Genomic DNA, 27,974 nt, shown 5'->3' with positions numbered 1-27,974 from the left:
TGATTTGGTAAGGAGAAAATAGATGCTAGTCAATCTTAGGGGTAAAAAGGTAGAAAAAAAATGATTTAATTTCCTCACCAATAACGCTACAATATGCTACAGAAAGGTTTAGGGTTCAGAGACAACTGTCATCTTAATGGTACAGAATGGCCTGATAAAAGACCCGACCCATGTGGTAAAGTAAAAGCATAGAGCCGCATTTCATAATAAGTAAGGTTTATCTCCGAAGTTTAATTTAATTTGTAAACGACAGTTGAGTTGCCTTCAGTTCCGCTTTTTGCACATCATTCATGATGACTGAGTTGATATTTACTTAATTAAGAGGTCTAAAATTAATACCATCCATTGTCATTTTTCAAGAATGTAATCTTTTAAAAGCAATTAATGCATAATTCTGCTAGTAGGCTGTTATGGTAGACTTGCAGCTGGCAGACCCGTTCCTCCTGGAGGCCTCAGAAAAAAGCAATTTCTTCACTGTCTGAGGTATGTTTGATGTCTATGTGTGAATACTAAACTAGAGACTTTGCATAAGTTTACTATCCCGCTTAGCATTCCAGTAAAATAAGTGTGGAAATTACTGATAAAAATCAAGCTCTAAATTAGCATCTGAGCTAAAAAAATCATTCAAGACAAAGAACGGTTTCTAGAGAACAGGTCGGTGACAAAAAAATTGTATTGTTGTTCTTTTTAAGTCAGCTGCATTTTGCATAAACATTTTTGAAAGTTAAAACCGGGGCTACATTCGATGTGAATATGGAAGCAAAGAAAGTCGCTGCTGTTGCCCGACCCAAGCTTAAATTGTTCCAGCGAGCTGCTAAAGATATCAAAGCTGGAGTTCGACACACGTCAGCAATTGCCCACTCACGGAGTAAGTACACAGGTATAGACTATATATAATTTACATACTTTGAATTTGGACTGGACGTTCGCAATTAGAGGGCGTCTCTTAACTTAAACGGGTGTCAAGTTAAGATCCTTTCCCTATAAACTCTATCTCTGGTGAGCAAAATTTTTTTAACGTTACTCACCAGTAGCCTTCAAATTTAATGATGAGATGGATGTTGCGAAGGGTACTAAGATGTATTGTGATGGTAGCCCAGACTTTAGTGTCATGCAGTGGTTGTTGATTTTAAATTCTTTAAGATTGCTATTTTTCTGGGCTAACAAAATTCATCAGAATAGAACTCGTTTCATATTCTTTTTCATTAGTAAATATATTACAAAAAAAGAAAAAAAAATACATATTTGCTTCTAGTGCACAGTAAGTTCTGCTACAGTTTATACTACGTCAATGCATATCATTCTGTCCATGACCCGACGTTACAAAAAGTTACAACTCGTCTTCAATTTTTTCCGAGTTTCGGCCGAAAATGCTGATCGCATACGGGTAAACTGTTCGGCGGGTCAAACACCTGTAACTTCTTTCAAAATAAATGCATTCAACAATTTAACAAAGGATAAGAAAACAGGCTCTGGAAGACCAACAAACAAACGAGCAGATAAACAGCAAAGATTATCAAACAAACCAACAAGGCAGGGTCAAAAGGATTTACTTTACGCTGCTTATTTTCAAGTGGTTATATTGACAAAAAGCTGGATGTTTTGGTCTGTTTTAAAGCAAACGTTAATCAACGATATGTATACCAGCTACATTTGTATAACATATTCATGTTGGCACTCAGTCTCTCAGCTGATCTGCGTGGAACTCCTTCAGTTCATCCTCTTTGGGTGAAAATAGATAGCAACTGATTTATTTCTCTATGAGGTAGCATAAGGCAAGCTGATTGGTGTATTTCTGTATATTAAGTTTTTGGCAATTCTTAAAAATGTATATAGCTCTTTATCTTCATTTTTCTAACCAAACCATGAAAAAATCTGTCAATTTCACTTTGCAATTCTACGAGCACATTCAACATTTTTGGAATCGTAAAAATGTGGAATTTCCACAGTATATATTCCAATGTATAAGAGTCGGTTGAATGATTTAAATTTCAGATATCACAGTTCTCAGTTAGGAACTTATTTAAGGAAATTTTCCTGTCAGTTTAGTACTTCGGTTCAACAGACTTTCATAAAAATATCTTCATTATTAAAAATAGAGGCCTTTTTTAGTTACTACCGCAGTTACAAGGCCATCAGACTTTTCTTTTGTATTGACTGATATCTCCATGTTTGCTCAGCCTGTTGAAACTTTCTGTCAAATCAGGGTCAATAACTAACCTTATACTTCAACTTTTCGAACAAATCCACTAAACCCACTTAATATCTGTAAACTAAACAGACGAAGATTTTTAGAAAGTTATTCTGTACATGGTATTTCGACGGAAAAATTTACCAAAATTACATCTTATTTCGTAATCACAATGAAGTGGACACTTCGATGTTCATTTAAAAGCGCAAGGTTGTTCCCAACAATATATCAACGTACTAATGTAAATGATGTTTAATTTGCCTTCTCGGTTTACAAACGTAGCTGCCGATCCCATGAAAATTTTCACTGAATATTTCCAACGATACCTTTTTGCTTTGCAGCCTCAATAAAAGTTATGCCCAGCTGCCTTTTTAACTAAAAATTGTAATGAGCTTTTCAAAGTTTCTTCATAAGATTTCGATTCTGAAGAAGTCGAGTGTTACTAGAGAGAAAAAAAAAGCAGTCAGTTACTTTTCTTGCAGTACGCTAGCATTTCAAAGAAAATGATTGTTTTAACTCGGCGCTGTATTACGGTATCTAGAGAACCGTCTGATGGCCCAAATATGTCATTGTGCAGGGATAATCTTTCTAGAATCAAATTTTCGACATAAATTATTTTGACAGTGGACTAAGTGTTTTCTCCGGGAATCGATAAGACTTTTGCTTCAAAGATGGCGTCTGAAAACACATCTCGCAAGTCATCTTTAAGAAAATTTCAAGCAGCAGCGACAACCGTTCAGCGGAATACACAGTACACTAGGAAATTTACTCAGTTGGTTGGTAAGTAGGTAGCGAGTTGAACAAAATGATTTCCATACTTAGAGACACTAATCAAAGCAAATATTCAATTATATCAACTGGCTACAGGTGAAACTATAACAAATATATTACTCGGGTGTTATTCGACGATTCAAGCAATTTTTTTGGTTTAACATTGTGTTCACTATAATGATTTATATAACATGATGTCGAAAGCTAGCAATAATAAGGAAAAATCGTAACCTGTTTGCGTTGTGATCCAGCAAAGCACAAATAAATTTGATCCTCATGAAACACATTCAATTTACTCATGTGTGCTTCGACTGTAGAGTTGAAAAGAAGAAGGGAAAACATAATCATCTTCTTAGATATTATGAGCGTTTAAGGAAAAAATGGTCGAAAATTGAGAATTAGAGCACGAGTGAATCATTATACGTGACCGTTCATGCAAAATAAATTGCTGATTCGTATGTTTATTATAATCATAAATCATGAATTTTGGCGGGAAACTAGCTGAGTGCATATTATATGGCCAAGTTCGGCTCAAAAATCTAACAATAATAAAATACAAATAAAAAAGCCTTGAGACCCTTTTGGTGTATCGCCAATTCGGAAAACTGAGAAGGAATACTGGAGCCATTAGTACAATGTGCCCATGCTATGGGCAGATGAAGTGACAACACGTCAGACCTATGTGAATGTATCTCTAGTTAGGGTCTACTGCTGTCTCCCTATTTCAACTGTAAATTGTTTTAACTTCTTGAGTACAAAAGGCCAAAAATAAATGCAAATAACACATGGTTTGCAAATTTTGTCACAGCATTTCTCAGCCAAGCTCTCGTGAATAATACTAAAAGAACATCCATTTATTAATTGCGCGTGAGTAATAGTACTGGTCTTATCGCTTTTAATTTGCAGTCCTGAGAAGGATACAGCTAATGTTGGTTTTTTTTTCTAGAGGAAATCCTCCGTATATCTTTTGCAAAATAGTCTTTGCTTCACTGAGCCTCTGTGTGGCCCTTTTTGTTCATCTGGAACGAATCATAACAAATTTGGAGAAACTTGAACTTGTGCAGAGTACAAGTCTCGTAAACACACAAAGAGCTTTCTGTATAGTCTTTGGTAAAAAGGGAAAGGAAGTTTGCAAAAATCGTTTTTATGTTTCAAAATTTTTTCTGTTGAATGATCTCGTAACGGATAGCAATATTGCGCAAATGTTCTCCCAAAGACATTAGTGTTGTGTAGCCATCTAATACACTTGTTGGGGTTTTTATTAGCTATTCCCTCCGACAATTAGATTTACAAGATTCCAAGGTTCTTGCTCGTCAAAAAGAAACAATCCGTTCTCGTGGACAACAACTTCTCTCCAAGACGTAAACTCAGTTCTGATATATAAAAGCTATGCGTGTGTCAATAAACACGCCTTTTGATAAGATAAGCAGTATTCGGTTTCATGCTAGGTTCTAATCAAAAATAACATAAATGTTCACTGTGTTTAGTTCTTAAGGTAGGCAAGTTTCAATTCCTAAGGTTCAATTCTTAAGGTTCGCAAGGTTCAGTTCTGGGATTCATTTTCCGTTTCTTCACAACACGTCGCGTTTTTTTCTAATCACAATTAGATAATACGCTTCTAGGATGTTTATATCTGTTCTCACTACTCTTTTGTTCAAAATGTGCAATTATAGCAGAATCGGGTCCTTGCAAGTCTGAAAACGTGAGGTCATTCACCAAATAGCCAACCACTTCAATTACCTCCACGGACCGGAATCGGACCTAACCGACCACTCACGTGCTCTGTTTACCTGGCATCAATTTTTCTTTTTCAGTGATAATCTGACGTGAACGCTTAATTTTCCCAAAATATTGTCTGTTTGTTGTAAGGTGTTAATCATTATAACATGCAACATTAAAGCTGTTAGAGAACAAAGTCACTCATAGATTTCGCGAAAACGCACAAAACGGATCTTCACGTGCAAGCATTCATATTCAAATCAGTTGACCCTTTGGGCCTGGGGGTCATCATCAAAGACAAGTCTTGAATATAAATTTGCATACCTACACTAAATTGAACAACACTATTTGAGCAGAATCTTGGAGAGCTGACCTCGCTTTTAAACATGAACGGTCAAGAAGCTGAAGTCGCTCGCCAAAACTCCATGAAAATCAAGAGAATGATTTCGGATCGCTCAGGTAAAGACAATCTTGAAGCTTTTTTCATCTGCGTTATGCTATCTCTGCAGTAGCTCTCGGAAAATGTTTATAAGATTTTACCCTCTGCGATTCGTTCAATCAGCGCAATTTGTCGCCCCTGACACAATTAGCGCAACTTTTCGCTCCTTCCCTGAAGTTCCAGTGCTCTTATAGACAAGTTTGCTCATTGCTTTCAGCACTCACATTTAGAAATTCAGGGCTTGATGTTCTTAATCTGGGCAAAAAAGATCACAACTTGCAATTCTTATAAGTTGTAAACAATCAAGGACACATTACAATGCGTATCTCATCATTCTTTATTATTTCATAACTTTTAATTCACAGGCTCGTTGCCTTTACGTCAACACGTTTTAACGAGAAGGCTCCTGCTAAGTTGTTAAACTTTAAACAACATTTCACAATTAAGGACCAATAACTTTGTGGTGTTCAAGAGGGAAAAATAATAAGATCTATTTAGTACTTTGAAACTTGGCACTCTTGTGTTCTTTACCATATTCAACCTTAAATTTAAATAAGTTTGCTACATCCTTTAAAACTAGTACTGAACATTTAAAGGATGTGAGCATGTTTTCAGATTTCAACCGAAATGTTTACTTGGTAGACAGTTGACTCAGGTATTCATAGAGCAGTAATTAGCACAAATTTTCGCTGTGTTTAACTGTCTACGCATCAAGATATGCATGGAATGCTACGTATGGCTATTTCGATAAACAAATCTTATCAGGTGGTTAAATTTTACTCATAAAACGTTACCAGCTAAAGAAGAAGCGAGTAAATCAAAGCTTCACCTTTTCTTGGAACGGTATTCTTGATGGCTGTATATGTAGATTTTAATTTGGACAAATATGGATTCACTTCATCAATACATACGAATATTAAAAATATACTAACCTGTGTAATGAAGTGAGACGACTGTTCATCTAATTACTCTTGATATTTGCATTTTTACTCAATGAAGGGTTTAAAGGAAAAGCAAATCAATCGAAAATCATTTTACAAGGCAAATAGAAAAAAAAGGATTCGATACAGTCTGTTAATAAGGAGGAAAACGATCATGAAGATTTGTCAAAACTGTTAACGTAAATCTAAATTTGCTTTTAGTTGAAAAATATTTCAGTGTGTGTAGATCTAAAATTGTCGCCGACGAAAATTTTTTTATCAAAAACGCTAGAATACTGACGGAAACTTATCATAACATATTTGACGTAACATCATTCCAGAACTGTAAATTTTCCGTGTTTGCCCTGAATGGAATAATCACAATAATGAAAGGGGCACTTGAGACTACTTAACTCTGGTTTCTTTCCATTATTCTATCATGGCGTAAGCTGATCTACTTGAAAATAAAATAATGTTAATCTGGAGTGAAAATTAAGAGATAACATCGGTTATATTTAGAAAGTGATACTGAAAATCAAGGAAGTTCAACAACAACTCTTTAAATCTTAATAATATCATAATAACAGTATGAAGGGGCGATATGTTCTGTTAATGGAAAAATTAACTTCTAGATTTTTCTAACACTTTGCGACTTCCCATAAAGACAATTTGTTATCAATGCAATGTCTTCTAGTCTCCAATCGATATTGGACGTAATCACAATTATCTTATTAAGCAAAAGTCTTTTTTTATGTTTGTTTGCCAAAAAAAAGAAGAACACTATAAGGTTGAGCTTTTTCCTTTCTACTTTCCTATTATGACGAGGCCTTCTTTATGTAAAGTTTGGATAGCGATGGAAACACGGAGGCTGGGATATCGAGGTCTTACAAAAAATCTCACTTGACATTCGCGTGGAGAATAGAATGGTAAATTCGAGATTTTCGTAAAGAGCACGCCTACTATATAATGCGTAGGACATCCTTCTTTTTCTTAATGAAACACAGACTCAAATACGTCTTCTAACAGACAAAGAGACTGCGAACATAAAAGTTAATTTAAACAAAATTCTTTGGAAAAAAGCATATTTCAAATTAGGTCATGAGCAAATTTAAAAATTAAATGAAGCAACGCAGCTTTCTTGAATGATAAAACAAACAAACAAACAGACGAAAGCAAACACAAAAGAGAAAACAAAAAGCAAAGTCAAAAACCAAGCAAAAAACAAATAAACGAAACATTTCTTAAAAACACACACACACACACACGCACACATTCACTAGCACTTTTTTAATGCGACCCAATATCGTTGGGACTATCTTAGAATCCCAAAATCCTAATATTGATATCTTAAATAACTGCTTTTACTGAAGGTGAGAGGGAAACACTTCATAGGAAAACTTTTACAAAATGGGTAAACGCAAGACTCGCTCAGGTAAGGCAAACTCTATCTTACTTTCAGAAATATATTTGCTTGTTGAAATAAATTCAATTTTCACTGAGCTAGCCTCTAGTTATTGTATCATTTTATTTGAGCACATTGAGTAAAATGTCGCAAGGATGCTGTGGCAAACTTGCGTTCAAATTGTTTAAATTAACTCAAGTGTAGGAAAATGCAATGTCAAAGACGGCACTGCATGTAGCTGTGAATCTGAGTTGACGCGAAGACGGATTTTCTCAGCCAGATTCGAAGTGTAGTGGGCCACACTCTGCTCATTATTTTTCACTATATTTCATTGTATTTACTTACCACGCTCTCACCCTTATCTTCCCACAGCACGATCCTCCCATGGAAATTAAAGATGTTGTGATAGATTTTATGGACGGGAAGATGTTGCTGAACATGATGGAGGTTCTTTGTAACACAAAATTGGTAAACGCAAGCGAAAGTTGTCTGTTTTTAGGATCTAACCCGTTTAAAATCACCACTCAATTCGTCAAATAGTATAACTAAGATTTGTTATTGGCAGTTCATTTTCAGGAAATTTTATGAATTTTGAAAAATTCTGTCATCACTCTTGTTGTTCCACGCTTGATACAGTTTTCTATAGATTTTTGTAACAGTCTAGCTGACAAAGGTCAAAAGAAGGACTGAAATATATTTTACACTTCTTGATCGTGTAGTCTAATCTTCCGGGTGAGGGTAGTCCTGAGAGGGACTTTTGTCGGTAGTGGGGACGGACGTTTCGAAATTCGACAACCTAAGGGAATGTCATCGTCAGCGTCCAGTGAGAAGTTTTTGTCAGTCGATTGTTGTAAGTCCGGTTCGTGTACATTGATTGTTCAGTTTGGCCAGGATGTTATTAGCTGTGAGACTCAAGTGGTGTACTTCGATCGTGATTGGTCAGTTTTGATCCGTCGGAAATAATTTTTTGACAAACCAAAACTGAGTCTTAGTGGCTACGACCTGACCTCAGTATACGCTTTTGTTTCAATGTTGCTGTTTCAGAAAAAAGAGAAAGGAAACTTGCGTGTCCATAAGTTGAACAATGTTGAACAAGCTATGAAATTGCTGGAGAAGCAGAAGGTAACGAGACCGTGCATTTCCTTTTTTATGCTCTTGCTCCTTTTCAGTCTAGTTCTTATCTGTGAGTCATTAACGTATTTAGCTCATGATGTGCTGCAACAGCTGTGATAGGTTCGCTGGAAAGGGTAGTTGGAGCATTTCTGCCAAGCTGCGTTTTCTTCCTTTTTTTTTAATGTGACAGTCAGTTGGCCATTACATATACGTGAACTACTAACTTCACTATGATGTTATGATTCTTAAGGTTAAACTGGTTGGGATCAATGCCTTCGACATTGTGGATGGAAAACCTCGTGTAATTCTTGGTCTTATGTGGAGTGTAATTCTTAGATTCCAAGTAAGAACCTCATATGCAACTTAATATTACCACTGAATCACTGAGTAGATAGAATGTGAGAGCAGGTTACATTGACTTTTTTTTTAGTCCGTTGTAAGAGCTAAGTACGCTTTATGCGTTATTTCTTCATCAAGATATTACGAATATTTGCATAATGAAGAAGACTGTGGGAATGACAAATATGGCTTATTTTGAATCACCGGTAGCATAGTAGTTGTGGAAATGTGGAGGTCACCTCTGGTTTAATCGATAATGATGAGGGCAATTAATTAATTGTTCCCAAGAGGATTGCTCGTTTCTAACTAAGCCTGAGGAAAGCCTGCACAATCTTATCTAAGAAAGGTAAAGTGCATGTTAGATGGATAATAATTGATTAGTTGTTGAAGGTCGGTAACACGCGTGCCTTCCTAAAAACAGAAAGAAAGTAATAAATTTTATTTTTGACCTGGTAGGTCCAAGAGGTTATGCAGGAAACGGTAACGGAGGAGACAGCGAAATCATTCAATGTCGAAAAGAAACTTCTTGATTGGTGCAAAGAACGCTTGAAAGGGTGAGTAGGATGCAATTGAACAAGTTCCTTGTATATTCTCAGTAATCCTCGATGTTTTTAAACCTTTTCTTTTTAACTAAACAATCTTTTCGAATTTAGGTATGAGGAATACGCCACTATCTCTGATTTTTCTTCAAGCTGGAGGGATGGCCTGGCATTCAACGCTCTTGTTCATTCATACGGGTACGAAAAAATTGTGATGCGACTTAATCAACACACACATAAAAAAACAATTACTTTGTATCTGGAAATAACGAAATTTACTGTTCTCTCAGACCTGGATTGTTTGACTTTAATGCCATCGCGCAGTCATCAACTCGAACCAGACTGGACAACTCCTTTAAGATGGCAGAGAAGCACTTCGGAGTTCCACGCTACTTAGACTCGACAGGTTTGTGATGTTTTCTGAAAGTTCCGCGTGGGCCTTTCCTACTAGTGTCGTCTTTATGTGCGAAGCTTGCGATATGAAATCGGCGTGGTGATATGGATCATTTCGCTGCAAAATTTGAACGTAAGGCCTGGTCCAACCCTAGAGGGTTCGAATCTTATAAAAAGAACAAACAAACAAACAAAAAACGGTTGAAATTCTATACTTCATGTCACACTCGCGATGCAATGAACTTTATTGTAACGTAAACTGTAACATCTTATCATTGAGAAGTAGCCTTCTTGGCCAAAAAAACTTGTTTTGAAGTTTTAGATTTAAAGTAAGGACATTCAAAAATATATTGTTTGGTTTACTTATTAACTGATTGAACGATATTGTTTTATCAAAAGGCTAAAAACCTTATGTGAATGATATCATTCCTTACGGTTATCTCGGAGACGATAGGTTGACTCAAAGTAGGAATACATTTAGTGAGTTAGTTGATTGAATCGATGTCGTAAATTATAAGAAATGTAATCACAAACTGTAATCTCTTACCTGTCAGCATGTTAGCCTGTAATAGTTTTAAAACTTTACAGATATTGACGTTGAAAAGCCGGACAAGAAGCTAATTATCATGTACTTAACTGAGATGTATAACTATCTTGAGGGAAACAAGGCCAAAGAAAGGGTAAGAGGAAAGAGAATTATTAGAAGATCGAATTTCTTTCTCGGGAAGGTGGTAAAACAAAGTAACACTTAAAATCTCAGGCTTAAATTGGCTGTTTGATATATTATCTTTAATTTGCAGAAAGTTTCGGTAATGATGGAGAATCCTTGCATAGTCGATAACGTGGAAGCTGTGGAGGGAGCCTTGAACGACAGCTTTGATAATTTGGACTCTAAACCAGCCTTCAGGTATGGTTATAAATACACCCTATGATGAAATTGAGGGAAGAGAAAACAATATTTGGAAACTTGCAGACTGAAGCAGGACATAAAAAGCGCAGTTGTAACATATTGGTTGATAAATCTAACTGACGAAAGGTGCCGAAGGAGTAGGAAAAACAAAAACACCAGCCTCCATTTCCATGCTCTCCACTAGCAGAGGATACAGTAGGTGTATAAAGAAAGAAGCGACTTTGATAAACTTTGGCTACTAGCGAGGAGATCTTTGCCGAATAATTGCTTTCAATCTTCCTTCCACGGGAACATTCCAATATTTAAGACATTCACTTCAAAATTTAATCGCACAAAATGTTTTCTACTATAACTAATAACTAATAGTTTCGTTTTCTTAGCCAATCAGAACACGATAAAGCAGTTGCAGATCTTGGCAAGAAATTGAAGGAGGTGGAAAGTGGATTGTCTGACGCGGAGCATACCAAACCAGTTTACGATGAAAATGACTCAGTTAATTTGGAGGAAGTAACTAAACAGCTGGAGGAACAAAAGGTTGAAAAGTTGTTTTCCTGTAAGGCATGATTTGCTGACCATTCATCGTGGCATCTCTCTCGTAAAGGTTCTTAAGATGGAGAGATGAGCTATCTATTTTTAGTAACTAATCCTAGAGTTTCATCGCATCAGTTATTGTTGTAGGGCTATCTGAGTTTGAGCAGTAACGTAATGGACGCCTTTTTGCCAAAACTGGAAATGTTGAAGGTGCTTTTCCTCAACAATAACTAAAGATAAATCCTTGTACAGATGAGGGTCTTAAAGGGGTTAACTTTAAGCTGTAGAAAGACCAAAGAATTTAGCCATTAAACATACAAAATTATCGTATTATAACCATTAGTCGTCAAAAAAGTTATCCGTGAAAATGTTTCCCTCCTTAAATGTGTCATTTAGGTCAACCGTTAGCTGTAATATGGCCAAGATTTTAACCGTTGCCGTAATGCGATCACCCCATTGAGAACCTCACAGAAGTGAACTGTAATTTTTAACGAACTATTTTTTTTTTGCTCATTCATACACAGAAATTTCGTCAAGACCTCGAGCCACTTAAGTCTCACACTTATGAAGTTTTGAATGAAGGACGGTCCATGATAGGGGAAGGATACTTTGATTTAGGTGAAAAGGAGCACTTCCAAGACCGGATGGATAATGTCGATAAAAGGTTGCAAAACCTTCTAGAGCAATCTAAGAGAGATCAGGACAAGTGAGTTGTTTAGGGATATGATTTTTAGAACATACGAATGACACTGGTTATATATGTTTTACTGTTCATTAGAATTGATCGAAGGGCTGAGTTGACAGTTATTGTCGAAAACGATTAGGCAACACCACCTTGACATAGAATACGTGAAAAATGAATCAAACAAGCTAAATTTTTAACTTAGTTGTTTGTTGGTGTTCTTTGCCATAGGCTTTCACAGCAGAGATCTGTTCTTTTGAAACAACAATTAAACAAAATGACCATATGGTTGAAAAAGGCCGAGCAAAAGATGGACGCAGGAGACGACATTGGCCCTACCTACGAAACTGTTAAAGAGCAGTTGGAGGAACATCAGGTAATTGTCAAATGTCATCGTGTTTCACGGTGGTATTCATATCCTTGCGAGATAGCAAATAACACTCCTGTACTCTTCTAGGAGTGTGTAACGTGGGAAAGAGTAAGGTATCGATAGTAAAGACAAGCTCGCTGCTGGAAACACGTAATTTTGTTGATAGAAATATTTTGAGCATGTCGTTTCTTCATGACCTTAGAAATTTCAAGAGGGAGTTGGTGACATGTCTTTAGTGGCTTCAGTACTAAGGAGTGATTTAACAGACCCAGATTTGGATGACAAAACTCGAGAACAAATCAAAAATGTGAACGAAAGGTGGGCGACGGCCTGGAACTGGAGTGAGGATCGAAACCAGAAGCTAACCAAAGCAATGATCGATTGGCAGAAGTTTCGAGATGAAGAACTTATACTTCTAAACTGGCTCAGCCAGAAAGAAAAAACTCTCAAAGAAGTATCGAACACTGATGTTGCCGACGAACAACAAGTTAAGGAAAGCCTTGAACTTCTCGAGGTAAGGATGACACCTAGTTAAAAGTGTTCAATGGTAGTGCGATTTATGAACGCCCAGTTGGTTTTTGAGAGATATGATTTTCCTTCGGAGGATACTCCTTTGCCACCAATTTTTCCTAACTTGTTTTTCCTCTTCCCCAAGCAGCAAAATACTGAACGCGATTGTATCAGTCACCTGTTTACTTTGAAATAATTTTGGGAGTCAGTCCCTAGAGGTGTAAAATGCTACCCCATGAATAATGATCCAGTTTTATCAATTTTACGAATGTACCAACAGGCAACTCAAAAGGAGCTTGAGGAACAGGAGGAAAGACTGCAAAGGCTCCGTCAACTGGGGAAAGACCTCATTGAGGATTCTGGTCGCGACGAAGAAACAACCAAGGAAATTGAAGCACAGTTACAAGACTTTGACGACTGCTGGAATCATGTTGCCAAGAGAGTCATTGATGAGAAAGAAAAGGTGCGTAAAACGTATATATTTTACTTATTGCTAGTCAGTCTTCTAATATGTTAGCCACATTGTGTGGAACCTTGTTGTACCTAGTTTAACCATGATGATGTGATCGCAATCTCTTTGCCGGAGTTCCCCGATATCTCTACTGGTATAATCACAGATTTATTCAGAGTTCAGATGAAATTTTGCAGTTCACGTATACATGAGCAAAACAGAGTTAGTTATAAGTTATTTGCACCTTCTGGAATCAACAGAAGGGCTAAGGAGATCATAGGGTAAAATTTCTATATTGTGAAGAGCACAACAACAGACGGATTAAACTAGCTATCTAAATTGGCCACGGTGAAAAAAAGGTTAATAGATGAACTCTAGTCGGGCACATGAGAAAAAATGCCCCGATTGATGGGGGTGAGTCACTATGTCCCCTCCCACCCACCCGCCGTTTACTTATTGATCTATTTATATTCTCCTCCGCCTAGTTGATAAATACTCAAAACAAAATGAAGGAGATGTATGACCTAATGGATTCTGTAAATCAGTGGGTGGATGACGGTCAAGCATTGATAAATGGATACAAAGAAGATTTGCCTTCTGACGAGCAAGAGAATCTTAAGAAAAGAGCTCAGGTAATTCACAAATTGTGTCACATTTCATGCGAGGTACTTAATAGGATAACGACTCCTCACTCCTCACTCGATTATGCGGACTTACTTCTCTGGTTTCATTTTTTTTTCACGAATACTAATTAGTCACATTCGAGATCATCGAAAATTTTTTTCCCATCAAACAAAGAGAATGTACTGAAACATTATTGACGCTATGCTATTAACGCAGCTTCAAATAATGATAGATCAGAGACGTGCAACGTTGTAGCTACTTGAACCAGACCGATTTATCTTTGGCAAAAAAATATCTGAAACTTCGGAAATGGAATGAAAAAATAATCTCCAGCAGTTTTTGGACCTCTCTATCCATGTTTTTTCCTTTTTGCTCTTTTCAAAGATGACTTTAAGCTTTAATTATTAATATTATCATTTTTTCTTTCACTGTTATTTTTCCGATATTTACCTTTCTTCTTCGTTCTAGATTAAACTAGAGGAAAAAACAGCTATGCAAGTCAAAGTAGATCGTGTCAACCGGCTTGGAAAAGACGTATGTGAAATTCTTGACGGACCTTCACAGAAAGCCGTCAAAGGAGAACTGCAGCAATTCAATGACCGCTGGCAGGATGTGTGTGCAGCATTGGAAAGCTACAACGACAAAGGATACCCAGATGTTAATGGAAATGAGTGCTGTATTGTCACAATCATCAAAAGAAAGTTTAAATCTCTCTCATAGAATGATAAAGAAAGCTAAAGCTAATGGGTAGCTGCAGCAATTTAATCACATTAGGTTAGATTAAGAAAATCATATGGAGCATCATCGGATAGAATGTAAACTTGAACAACGGTAATGCAATTTTTCTCAGTGTGAAACAGATGTAAGTCAATTGAAAAATGCTTAAAATATACAGTAGCAAAATTCCGACAAAAATTTAGGAAAACGAATTACGGGAAAGGGGAAACGTGTTCTCTCAGACCTTCATCACGGGATGGACATGATGAGTTACTAGGAATGAAAAAGCTTTGTTCTAGCGCGTTTAGCCTCGTAGAGGAAAATCATTTAAATTTGTTCATAAGTTTAAAAGGGTCAACGGGTGAAAAGGGCCTTCTTTTCCTGAACCGCATAATATAACATGGATAAACAGAACTCTGGGAAACGAAACTGTGACCCTGATTTGTTTTGCCTTTCAACGACACTAAGATTCAAGTGCATGTAGGCAGCAGGGCTTCATAGTCATGTGTGAGGGAGTAAGTTGCAATGTCAGCTAATATAATCACAAGTGTCTCTGTCTCATTATACTGAAAGAGTTGTTTCAGTAAATGGATTCAAAAGATGTATACATACGCCACGCATTTGTTTGTTTCCAATTAAATATGGGATAATAAGAATATACAGATGTATACGCCTTAAATGCTAAAATTGATTAATCTTATTGAAAATATCGCAGGGCCGCTGCACAGACAATTGCGTCAAAAGCATTGAGCTAATCAAACGGTTGTAACAATCCAATTTTGAGCGAATAAAAGGTTTCTTTATTGTATCATATATTCCAGTTTTTTTGGAACTCTGTATTTTAGCGTGCAAAACCTTAACCATGAGTATGTAAAGCATGTATATTCAAGTGAGAATAAAGGGTCGATGATGGCGCAGTCAAATGAAAAGTTTGGGATATTTACATATTTTCCTTCACACGATCTCATTAAGGCTACTTAGAGTGTGGGAAACATATTTCCAGATCCCGAAAGATGCCTGCTAGTGAGCCCTAATCTGCGCTGCAGCACAAGCGGCTAAGCGCGCAAGATTCGCGCAGGTGAGCGAAATCAAACTGCAACTGAAGTCGGTTTTGAAGAGTCTTTATTTGTTCAGGTTTCGACAAATACGTTACATACCGAGAATACAACAATAAATTCTTAGGCAGCCTGTGTTGGCCCACCATTTGACAAACACACACTGAAGTCAATGGCACACTTTGCTTTGTCCTTAAGCCCTGTGGCATTTTCGTAACATTTATCGGCCTCTTTCTTGCATGTTGCCTAAAAGAAAATTCAGAATAGGATAACGTTGAGCAATGGGTAATTAGAGCACAACTTTGGTTCCAACTCTCAAGAGCTCACTTCTCTTGCTTATACCATTAATGAAAGTTGAGACTTCTTTCACTTGCTTAAAGGCATTACACCCTGCTTTCTGCCTCGTACACAAATAATCACTTAAAAGATATTTACCACATAGGGTGGAATGAGCTGAGCCATGCAATCCTTGTAGTCAACCAGACATTCCATAACAGTCTTATCTGGGTTGTTATTACAGTTATACAGGTCGATTTGGCATTGCTGCAAGGGAACCGGATTATTAAATAAAACAAAAACTGCTTTGAATGGGGCGAGGGACTTTATTTCCCAATTCTGTACCACCTTGATACGCTCAATACTACTAATAGCATATATAACCATGTTTACAGGTTCTAACTTTTAAACATCAATCTTGAACAAAAAGAAGAATCTAAAACCACTGTGGATGTGTGATTAGTGATTCCTACCGCCAATGGACCATGAGTTGGAGCCAGAGTTGGAGGCATACGTTTCTCAGGGGCATAAGTCACAGGAGTAGGTCCCCCATCCTTCAAACATTTGCCGTAGTCATAGAAACAGACAGCCTGTGCTTTAATTCCTTGAGCGTGGCTAACACACCAACTTAGGTCTTTGTTACACAGAGTCTGAGAAAAAGGGATTAGTATAATATGTAATTAGATTAATCTATTAATAATTGAGGACAGTTTTCTCTAGTTATCAAGGTATCTATTTTTGGATATCAGTTTTCCTTGGACAAAGACAATTTAATTGTCTAACATGTTATTTATTTTTTAATAGCTTTGTTCATACACATTTCTCATACGCTTATCTAATGAAGATGGAAAAACGACAAAGAGCAGGCAGAGGAGTGTAGCGCACGCAGTCGTTTGATTAAACAGTTTTTTTTACGGTACAAAATAACCAACTGTCCAATAACGCAGGTATTTGTTTTCGATTCGCGCGTTATTTGTACTCTACTCAGAACAATCAGATAATGATAGTTATTCTTACCACATAATACGGCATTGTAGGGACTAGAGCTGCCATGCAGTCTTTGTATTTAATCAAACATTCCTTTGCGCTGCTGTTTTCAGCTTTGTAGCAGTTATACAGTTCTTTATGACAATCCTGAGGCAAAAGTGATTTTAGGAAACGATGTTTATTTATACAATGTACATGTGGGTAGCGAAAGCAGTTTTCAAGTAACAAACATCGGATGCAAACTTCTTTCCGATCTCTCATGCTCTTGACAAGGCAGAAAAAACACCTTCCTCTACATAGTTAACAACTTTGTAAAGAAGTGATGAAGCGAAATATTTGAATTTTTCATCTCATTCGCAAAAGGCTCACGTGTGCGAACGTACCGTAAACTGACCGCTACTGCTGTCGTCCATTGCATGGTGGGAAGGGGAATAGGTGACAGGGGTAGGACCTCCATTCTTTAAACATTTGCCGTATTCAATATAACAGTCAGCCTTCGCTTTTATGCCTTGTGCATGGCTTGTGCAAAAGGTCAGGTCTTTTTTACATAAGGTCTGCAAACAAAAAAAAGATAAAACCACGACCATGTTATGGCTTCGACGTTTCAGAATACTGCACTCATACCCGACAAAAATTTTATCTTCCAAGCAAATTAAGGCTGAAAATTGACAGGTTTGCATGGTGTGCTAAAACACTTTTTGTGTGTGACATAAAGGATGAAATTTCAATAAAAAAATCTGAAGTCTACGAATGTTACATTCAGGCTAATAGCAAACCAATATGTATCACTACAACTTAAACAAAACGAGCGCAAACTCTGAAACGTGTATCTATTATTTAAGTGAAAGATGGGTGAACTTTCTTGGAAAGTTCATTCATTTTAGTTCAACCCGGCTGACGAATGATATCCAGCCTGCAAATGAGAAATATCGTTCATCCTCAAGCTAAATTAGATTAGAGTAAGAGGCGAATGCATTGAATTTCCGAGATTTTTGCTTAAGGCTAGAAAGAAAGAAAACAACAAAAAAGCGGGGGAGTGGGGGGGAGGAGGGGTTTCAACTGAAAGTAGCGCTCGATTACACTGTCTGAAATCAACACAAATAAATGAAAGAAAATCATAAATGTCGAAAAAAAGGAAACTAAACAAAAATGACGTATTAACGTAGAGCTTACCATAAAGTAAGGCATAGTAGGTATAAGCGCGGCCATACAATCTTTGTATTTCACCAAGCATTCCTTTGCAGTGTTGGTTTCCTGTTTGTAGCAGCTGTAGAGATCTTTGTGGCATTGCTATAACAATAATGCAAAAAAGATGTGTATCTCAGAGCATCTTAAAATGCATTGTTAGATGTTTCGCACCAAAACATTAGTTTTTCTTTCTGACGCTTCCATTGTGGTTGCGGGGAGAAAAGAATTTCATAAGGTAGAGCTAATAATATTTCGATTTGCAATTGTATAAATAAACAAGGATGAGAGTTAAGAAAGTCCAGAATCTCACGAATTCTTCAGAGTTCACGATTTGATAGGGCCCTCGAGGTACCAAATTTCCTGCTTCATACATTGGAAAGTAGCTCACACCAAAAGCTGTCTCACAAAAGAAAAAAAAGTGCTCACCGTGAATGCTCCTTTTTCGTCGTTTAGTTCATCAGCACAAACCATAGCCATGAAGGCCACAATAAGTGAAACAGTGAGGAAAAACTTCATGTTGAACTGGTTTCGTTTCCTGAGATAAATGTGCTTTTTTACGTCTGGGTGATTGCTTATAAAGATACCGGGCAGATTCAAAGTTTATTGAGATTTCTTTACAGCATAAAAGGTTAGCGTTTGTGGAGTCAAAGAGGTGTTACTTTGTAAAAGAGGATATCTGCAGCTGTTTAATCTTTTATTTGAGTGTTGGTGTCAAATAGAGATAAAAGAATCTGAGTGAGAACATTTGTTCTGACTAAACTTGCGATTTTCTTTGAATTTATTTTCTCTTTTCTTCCTCCCGTCCTTTTTTCACGAAATAGAACGCTTGGTGCTTCCTCTTCCTTTTCTTAATACTAAGAGAAAATGATACGTACCGAAAAAGAGAGAAAAAACATTTATGTATATATCGCTTTCACGAGCTTCCATGAATAACTACTTCGCCTATCTATAGTGCAAAGTTAACATACATACTAAACAAATCAACCAGAACTAAAATTTGTGTTATTTGCTCATCAATCACTCTTTACTTCAGCCCTCTTTGTATTATTAGTCACCAACAGTTTACCTTCGCACAGGTGTAATTGTGCATCTGTTCGGCTGATAAGCATTCTTAAGAAAGAAACTGTGAAATCCAACAAAGGTTAGCGCAGTTAGGGTAGTTCTACTTCCATTGTTGCATTTATGCCTTTTATGATCTTTGTAATCCGATACTTATCACTTCTATAACTAATTGTTTCATCCTGCTCATTTGGAATTGTTGACAATCATTGTTGTTTGCATCTCCTACCTACGTGGAATTATTTTATCCAAGAGCGGTTTTTTGAAGCCCCATAATTTTGAATGTCGAATGGGAGATGAGTTATAGTTATAATCACATAAAATAGAACTTTTCCTCTTTCCCAAAACGTCCTTTTTTAGATAACTGAATTAATATGTGAACTTTAGGTGGAGCATTATGTCAGCATAACAGCCAACAGCATACTATATTCAAATAAAAAATATTGTAGCTTTTAAAATCAAGATCCATCTTTATTTTTATCTTTATGACAGATAGCAGATATTTTATCATTGGGCGCGAGTGTGATTACAATGAAAAGCTGTTTTCCTTTTGTGAAACGTTTAGAGGTTACTTCAGCCCCTGCAGAAATGGGTAGTGATGAGTTCATCTTTAAAACGAATTGTCATCGAAAAAGAAACTCATGCTCTGATCGCTGATAAAAATAAAAAAAATGTCATCCCAGTTTATCGAGAAATACTTCTCGTCACAATTATGTTGTTTTGGGTTATTTATGGGAGAGAGTATCTCGCCATTCCCACCGAAGAATCATCTGCAGTTATTTCAAGCAAATGTTATGTCATGATTATATGGCCTTCTCATGCGCTTGTCAATCACTTTTGATTTTCAATCGCTTCTTCCGTCCAATTTTTGTTCTTGGAAGTCTTAAAGGGAAAATTAATTTGATCCAAACGATAGTGACTTCGATATTAACCCGACGTCTCGAAAAGGCATTCCTGGTTTTCATGAAGCGAAATGGTAACAGATTGCAAAGTAAAGGACGTTCACATCCACGCTGTTTCTTTTTGACAACTGTATTGGTGGTCCACTGCCCACGTCGAAAGTTATTGTGGTCTTAGATGGCAGACATCCATGCTAATTTAATTTGAAGTTAATTTTACAATGTTTTTATCGTTGCAAACATTGCTACTATCATGGTGTCGTACTCAATTATTGAACGTCGGTGTCTCCGTCTTTATTATTATCTAATTATGTTTTTGCAGTCTCGTCAGCGTTATTTTCATTAGGATTACAAAGAATCCTATTTAAGTTGGCGCTATTTTATTGGTTTTCCGATTTTCAGAACCCCCAATGTCTCCCTGCAAATTCAGATGTTGGGACGAATTGGTGAGTGACTTCTGAGACCATGGGCGATATATACTTAAACCTCGGCAGATCATAGAAAAGATACTTTCCATGCGGTAACGTCGAACTATGTGATAAAGCTTGGAAGAACATGGCGGAACGACATTTTCAACCACCGCCCATATCGCTTACGTCGCTCGCGATATTTAGTGGCACAAAAATGTTCATAAATGTGTGGTGTTATGAGACTTTGCAAATCTTAAATGTTTGCAGTGGGGAGCAATACGGTTCAAAAACAATCTCAGAAAATTCAACAACAAACCAACTTCACATTTCTCATGTTCTTATATTTGTACTCTAATTAAGTACATCTACTTCCAGTTATGTCCAGCACAATTCAAATCATTTTTCGGTTGGTAATGGTGGAGAAGTAGTTGGTGCACCATTTTGGAGACATTTTCCGAGTTGTTTAGCGCAGTTGAACTTTTCTTTAAGAGACTGAGCATCGCCAAAACACTCCTTAGCCTCGGCATAGCACTTTTTCTGTAGATTCAAATCGTAAGAAAAAAAACTCAGCAATAACACGAGTGATATAAAACGAATAAAAATTGAACTTTTCTTAGTTCGCTATCTCAACACAGATAGTAGATAATTTCAATTTGCCAAAAAGAGCATATCAAGCACGAAAGTTAATAATTTCATAGAGAACTTCAATTTATGCAACTTTCTTGAATTTGTATAGACCTTTGAACGCAAATAAAGCAACTTTCCAGCATTTAAAGAGCACGCACAATAGGGACAGGCCTAACTAATATCTTAATCTCAATTCATCTCTCTGTCCTTTATATATTTTTACTACTTTTAGCTTCGAGAGTTTCGTGTTTAATCTCATTATATACCATGGCTGATATCTTTATTTTATCTTATCAGTAAGATACGACGACAGAAGCAGCAAAATTTAAATCATAAATTATACTTGTCTTGTTCTCACCACATATGCCGGTATCAGTGCCTCCATACATGCTTTGTAATTAGCTGAACATATCTTTCCGTCGTTTTCGTTCTTGAAGCATTGGTATAAATCTTTTTGGCATTTCTATGTTTAGTTCAAAAAATAAAAATTAGACAAAAAGAAAACGAGTAAGTACGGAATTGCAACGCATGAATATCTCAAACGCATTAGGAAAATGGGAAAAAAAATTCTTAGAGGGCTGTGTTTGGAGACTAAAAAGCCAGAACAAAAACTTTAGCTTTATCATCATAGGCGTGGTTGGAGTTTTTCAAAGGGGAGGGGGGGGGGGACGTATCATTCCCACCCGACTTCCATGTTGCATTACCCGGTATTTTTTCTCATGGATAATAGTAGTGCATAACTTGAAAAAAAAGAAAGAGAGAAAAAAAAATCTTTCCCGGAGATTTGGTTTCCGTGGGTACCCTTGGAAACCTTCTTTACCTCCTCGCTATACCCCTGAGTCTCATCCTCTCCTGTTAACTGTTGTTTCGATTATTTCCAAAGGTTGTTACCACCTATGGTATTAATCCAAGTCAAAGCATGACCATTAACAGAAATTCTCTCATCTCCAATCTATAAATAGCCACGACAAGAGTTAGTGACTACTGAAGTGCTTCCAAATCTTGGACACGAACTTACTCTGAAACCGTTCGAGTTTTCCATCTGTCCCATGTCTTCGATCGCATCGAATACAACTTCTTCGGGCCCTTTGTCTTTTATACACACGAAAAGTTCCTTGAGACACCCAGCTTTCATTGCTAAGTTTTTCTTATCTTTCACGCACTGTATGGCGTTGTTAAAACAGGTTTCCTGGCAAAAGAAACTTTAGGCAATGAAATATATAACTTTAACATAGGTTTTTTGAGTATCTCTTCCATTAGAACAACATTCCAATGAGAAAAATTATCGATAATAGCCGTCAATTGAATACATCAAAACGGTTTATTTCCCAGATTATCGCTCTCAGTGGCCATAGGATCTCTTGAATCCTCAAGGCTACGGCAACGTATAACTGTGTGTCATCGTTAAGGTTTAAAACGAGCTGTTAAGAAGCTATTACTTACCACGTATGGAGGCACTGTCGGCATCAGCGCCGAAATGCAGGTTTTGTAATCCTTGAGACATTCGAGTTTATCCTTGTTTCCCTGTTTGACACACTTCAATAGATCTATTTTGCATTGCTAGATGTGCAATACAGAATATAATCATTAGAAAAACAAAATAGAATAATATGGAATTTGAAAGAATATACATAATCAACTAAATTATTTCTGTGCTTATCTGTGGCAACATTCTGGGGGGAAATTTGGCAGATCATATGATTCGAAAGTGGCACTCAGCTAGTGCATATCTTTTGAAACCAAACTAAAGAGCATTTATAGGAAATAAGGGAAGAATAGCTAACAATCACGAAATTAAATGACTACATTTTTGCCTTTGATATCAAGTCTGCCAAAATGGAAAATCCCATCGATCTTTTAGCCGTTGAGGTATTTTCTTCTCCTTAAAGACACAATCCTTTAATGGTAAGTTTTCGATTGTATGTTGACCGAGAAACGACTCACACCTCATGGAGGTGTCTGTAATCACGTGAAAGTGATCTGACTAATGCCTTTTCCTATTGGAGGGGATCATGTGCCCCCCAAAAAACCTTATTCCCCTTGGGGTAATTTAGTGTTATAAACTGCGTTGATAACGTAAATTGGCCACCGTAAAGAGTTTAGAAGCTGACGTTTCGAGCGTTAACCCTTCGTCAGAGCGATTGGGCTAACAAAGGGCTAACGCTCAAAACGTCAGCTTTTAAACTCTTTACAGTGGTCAATTTACGTTATCAACTCAGTTTATAATACTAAATAACCCTGTTATGCTCTTCCACTGACGCAGCACCACAGTTTCTTTAGAAACTTACCCCTTCTATTCCTTAGTTCCCTTAGCCGCGCCCTGTCATAGTTTTACATTCTCGTTGACTCGTTTACTAAAGCTACCTCTGGTTCATTCTTACCAAAAATGGTGGTGGGGCTGTTGGTATCAGCACGGACATGCAGGTTTTGTAATCTTTTAAACATTCGAATTTGCCCTTTTCTCCAAGGTTAAGACAGTCATACAAGTCGATGCTGCATTGCTGAACATGAACAAAGAATAAAATCAGTAGAATAATTCTAGTAATTATAATTAAACCAACAATGGTGATTATAGCAGTGTACTGAGGAAAGACACGACTGAAAAGAATAGAACAAGAAAGAGCGCATACGACGTTTCTGCGCTTAACCGTTCGCACCTTTTACTTTTTTCTCGCTTTTCTAAGGCATTGGCTTCAGAGCATGTATAAGTAAAATTTCCAATAAGTCAATTGGCAATAAACATTTGCGGGACGTTAACTCATGCTTACCACAATTGGGTGTCGATCAGGAATCTCACCTTCTACTTCGGCATCAAAAAGGTACTCGTCAAGATCATTGGCATGAAGGCTAACGATGAAGGGGGCAAAAAGTAGAATGGCCAGAAAAGATTTCATCGTGCAGCTGCAGGTCTCCTTGTAAATCCTTCGGAAGTTTTGGCCTGTGTTATGGTAGACTTTTGCAAAAGAGTGCTCTCTTTTATATCTATCTTTTGTTTTAGGTTTAGAAAAACAAATGCATTATTGACTTTTTCGTTAGAAATAATGGTTTATTCAGTGTGTTTGTAAACCAAAGGTGTGAACAATGAAGTTACTGAAACCTTTTACGGGGAAGGTAAACATTTTGAACAAAAGATTTCGCTAGTTTTCAATTGAGTCAGCAGACTCGCTTATTGAAGCTCTGCAAACAAAGCGTAATGTAAAAACGCTCTCAGAACCACCGATTCAATTCCTGTTTGCTAGATTTTCGGGAACTACGGCTAAACAACAATGATAGGAAACAAAGGCTTTCATAGCCATCGACTCTGTTATTGTAATTTCAGGTATGAAGTTTAAACTTTGCCGTAAATAAAGTGAGATAAATAGAACCACATCAGCGGAGAGAAAAAGGTTGATGGAAGCTCTTTACAGTTCCTTTTCAGCCAGCCTTTCCTCCGTGACAAAGGTTACCCAAATATTGCCGCAGGTGATTTTATGACAATTTTGTTTTCGCTATTCAGTTTATGTAGGCTACAATGGAAAAAAATTGAGCTATGAAATTATTAAAATTATAGGATCATTGGCAAAAATATGACTACACCATTTGCCAGTCACATGCTTCGCTGGGTTCTGGACCTCGTTCCTTGTTCTGAAACTCGCAATGAAAAAAAGGAATAAACGTGTAGCGAAATGTGTGTTTACCATTTTTTTATTTTATTTTTTTTAATTTGAAGAGGTTCGATAATAAATCTGCATATCAGTCATGAGTTCATACAGAGATTGCGAATGTTTCCGAAATCAGGAATGGTGGCATTGATTTGATGTAGAAATTGCGGGACTTCCGTGTATAAATATGGCCGAAATCGTTCGAAATCGTTAAAAAACAGACTACATTTTACACATCAGAGCATTTCCTTGCGCATTTTTTTCAAGCTTTCTCAAATAATTTCATTTACGGTCGCGCTTTGGACTCGTTAAGTTTAAGAAGTCTGCATGGTCAGGTGTGACTGGGGATCTATTTTCGTCTCAAAATGAACACCTCCATAAAGTTTGAAACAAAAGAAGAGCAGGAGTCGTGAATGATCAAGGTCGAACAGTTTACGTTAGCTTTTTTAAAGGCACTGGCGTAACTAATTTTATATGGCAAAAATAGTTTCTTTCGTTAATCATATAGAAACTTTCTATTCGGTTTTTACAGTAAGACCAGAGCATCTTTCCAAGTGTCACTGTGGCAATTTTTAGCGAAATCTAAGTTGTCACAAAATTAAATTTTTTGCTCTGTCTCTGCGGCATGGGTGACTCGAGCTTGACTATTCCTCTCCAGTACACTAAAAGGGGTAGCATGGTAAGATCACAGAAAGCGAGTCTGCTCAGTTGACGGGATTCTGATGAAAAGTCCCTAGTCAGATGAATATTGGCATGGGTATATTAAGGATATGTGCCAGTTTAAGTAACGGTTGTGAATCCCAATGTGGTGTAGGCCAGGGAAACATTTTGCCACAGAGAAGGTTCTAAGTTTTATTAAAAGCAACAAGTGAACTTTAGAGCATTTCAGTAAGCTTGCTCCCAATAATTCCTGCATACATTGCCCTGTTGTAGTCAATCAGCTTTTCCACTGTCGGAGCCATAGCATTGAATGAGCTTCTTACGACACATATTACGTCCTAAACGTTTATAGCAAGATGACGTTTTATAAAGCTCCCGGCATTTTCTCTACGAAAAAACCAAACGACCATGAATAATTTTGCTACTTGGTGCCTACAGTGGAAATAAATACAGATAGAGATTTGGTCTATAAAAACCATAAGAAAGCGTCTGAATTCCCAAAGTTTGTTATCCATAAGAGTATCAAGAAATATGAGAAGGCCTACGTGCTAACGGATACAACACGTTGATTAACTGGATGTCTATTAAGAATGAGGTGTCATGAAAATAATCACGAAAATGTACCTGAGCCCTTGAGCATGTGCGATCTACTCTTTTATTTTTATTCCCTTCTTTTTACGACAGGGAATTGTCTCACAGTTACATATATTATCTTAGGATTTACAAATTGATATATAGTTATGATAGTTAGGCCGCCATAGCGTTTGCTGATTCGAGTATCGCTTCAGGTTAATCATCAGGAAGAGAACTGTACAAGCAAAATTTTACCAACCGTGTATTGATTCTGACATCGATAAAACTGGAGTAAACATTCTTTCTGTCTCTCCCATATTTTGCAGCTGTTTTGGACACATACATGGTATTTTTGGAGGCATTGCTGAAATTCAAAATAAATAGAACATTCATAGAAAGATTAATAAATATTAAGCGACCATTAGAAAGATGTAATTTAAGGCTGACGCTGTTTTCTGATTGAATGAAATACTCCTGGTGGGTAAGATTCCAATCCAACGTTTTTAAGCCTACAATTTCCCTTCTATGTATAATTTCAAAATAGTATCCCTTGCTGGTCCTTGCTAAAATTCCTCGTTCCCCGCATTAGTTTTCGTGTTACATGCCTGACATCTGTACCATGGCGCTAACTGATTAAAAACACGATTTTACACCTACATGCTGTAAGTAACAATGTCAATGTCAATAACCTGGAATGGATGTAAGGTAGGTTTAATGCTGTGGCCTGACTCATCCCTTCCTTCTTCCTCCTCCTCTTTGGTAACAAGCAGCCATAAATTGTTGACGTTGTTATTTTCAGCACGATCTTTCTCTCTTTTTGCTTCAAAGACTTCATCATCGGTTGAAACCAAACCCAGGGCGAAAAATAGACAAAAACAAAACAGAAACCTCATGGCTGTAAATTGAGACAACGATTAATAACTGCGTTCAAATGTGCGCACTTAGTAACCTTGTTACATAACGTTGTTTACGTGTTCAGGCAACTATGGGTGTGCTGTGCAAGGCAGTCTGTGTCATTTGGTTAGGCATTAACCCTTTAACTTTCATGAGTGACCAAGAGAGAATTTTCCTTACAATATAAAGTAGACAAGTGTAGAGAACAAAGAAAAATATCAATCTAGAGATTTCTATTTGATCCAATATCGAATTCTCCTACCTAACATCATAATAATTGTATGGCAGACAGTAAGGAGAATTACTAATGAGATCTTGGGAGTGAAAGGGTTAAACGACTCTTTTTGTCTACTTTTCTAAACGCTCAAATAATTGCAGCAGGTATGACATGTACATTCAATCATTCTACAAAACAAAAGACGGATGGAAATATAAAAATTAAACAGATGTGTTTGAACCGCTCATTAACTGTTTGTTGACAAAATGTCTCGTTGTATCCATGAATAAATTCAATGCCTTGTTAGTTGTTCTCAGTACTGACGCTAAGGTGTGTTTCAACGTAACAACTTTGAATAGCTAAACTACTTAATAATATTAACATTATTATCTCTTTGTCAGGCACAGTGGCGCATTTTGTGGGCTAAAATGTTCTTAAACGTGGAGTGGGGGGGGGGGGATTCTTGTTTGGATGGGCTAGAGCCAGAGCCTTCCTGCCCTTATAGTTCTGTTGAAAGACCAACAAAACATGCGTCGTTCTCATTGCAGAAGGTACGATTCTGCTCAAAGAATGACTTTCAGTAAAACGTTTTTTTGTGCTAGGCCTTCACCTCAATAATTTCGATGGATGAATGCAGTATTTGATTTTAGGCTATGGGCTCTTTTTTTGTGTATTGATTAAAAAGCTGGTCCTCGTTGGTTCAAAACGCATGCGCATGCCCAACGCGTATTCAGGATTCTTTTTTCATATGGTTCTGTATTTACTCAACGTCGTAAATGTTTATCCAAGGATATTTTGCTCTGATCAAATAAAAATAGAGAGAACATAGAACTTGATAGAGGGAAAAAGGTAATTTTCTTCAACACG

General features: G+C 37.0%; 2 protein-coding genes across 5 annotated transcripts; one reads left to right on the top strand and one right to left on the bottom strand.

The window, feature by feature from the left end:
- Positions 1–729: 729 nt before the first annotated feature.
- On the top strand, positions 730–15,434 carry LOC131793619 (utrophin-like). 4 transcript variants are annotated; one of them, XM_059111048.2, is made up of 17 exons: positions 730–868; positions 7,411–7,472; positions 7,815–7,910; positions 8,487–8,564; positions 8,806–8,898; positions 9,351–9,448; positions 9,548–9,631; positions 9,724–9,839; positions 10,415–10,506; positions 10,627–10,733; positions 11,117–11,270; positions 11,792–11,973; positions 12,181–12,325; positions 12,522–12,833; positions 13,110–13,292; positions 13,766–13,912; positions 14,373–15,434. In XM_059111048.2, exons 1-17 carry the CDS (start codon positions 754–756, stop codon positions 14,622–14,624), a joined length of 2,316 nt encoding a protein of 771 aa, XP_058967031.2. In that variant the 5' UTR covers positions 730–753; the 3' UTR covers positions 14,625–15,434. The 4 variants fall into 4 exon arrangements, with proteins under 4 accessions (XP_058967031.2, XP_066028776.1, XP_058967032.2 ...); XM_066172679.1 differs by having other exon boundaries at positions 730–880; XM_059111049.2 differs by lacking the exon at positions 730–868 and adding an exon at positions 2,826–2,971.
- A 5,396-nt stretch (positions 15,435–20,830) lies between these two features.
- Positions 20,831–24,077, bottom strand: LOC131793723 (uncharacterized). Its single transcript, XM_059111194.2, has 6 exons — positions 23,891–24,077; positions 23,504–23,623; positions 22,566–22,682; positions 22,141–22,311; positions 21,481–21,585; positions 20,831–21,032 (listed from the first exon to the last, which is right to left on the bottom strand). The coding sequence occupies exons 1-6, from the start codon at positions 24,014–24,016 to the stop codon at positions 20,892–20,894; spliced, it is 780 nt and encodes a 259-aa protein (XP_058967177.2). The 5' UTR covers positions 24,017–24,077; the 3' UTR covers positions 20,831–20,891.
- Between the last annotated feature and the right edge of the window lie 3,897 nt (positions 24,078–27,974).

The sequence above is a fragment of the Pocillopora verrucosa genome, chromosome 9, assembly GCF_036669915.1.
Source record: "Pocillopora verrucosa isolate sample1 chromosome 9, ASM3666991v2, whole genome shotgun sequence".
NCBI lineage: Eukaryota > Metazoa > Cnidaria > Anthozoa > Scleractinia > Pocilloporidae > Pocillopora > Pocillopora verrucosa.
The sequence above is the reverse complement of the archived record's forward strand: the minus strand, read 5'-3'. Positions and strand labels throughout refer to the sequence as shown.

Excerpts from the sequence above, each read along its gene's own strand:
- LOC131793619 (XM_066172679.1), top strand. The coding sequence starts at position 754 with ATGGAAGCAAAGAAAGTCGCTGCTGTTGCCCGACCCAAGCTTAAATTG. Across the intron at positions 9,632-9,723 it reads GCTCTTGTTCATTCATACGG|ACCTGGATTGTTTGACTTTA; the intron begins GTACGAAAAAAT and ends CTGTTCTCTCAG. Across the intron at positions 10,734-11,116 it reads GACTCTAAACCAGCCTTCAG|CCAATCAGAACACGATAAAG; the intron begins GTATGGTTATAA and ends TCGTTTTCTTAG.
- LOC131793723 (XM_059111194.2), bottom strand. The coding sequence starts at position 24,016 with ATGAAATCTTTTCTGGCCATTCTACTTTTTGCCCCCTTCATCGTTAGC. Across the intron at positions 22,683-23,503 it reads CAGCCCCACCACCATTTTTG|CAATGCAAAATAGATCTATT; the intron begins GTAAGAATGAAC and ends TTGCACATCTAG. Across the intron at positions 22,312-22,565 it reads CGACAGTGCCTCCATACGTG|GAAACCTGTTTTAACAACGC; the intron begins GTAAGTAATAGC and ends TTCTTTTGCCAG.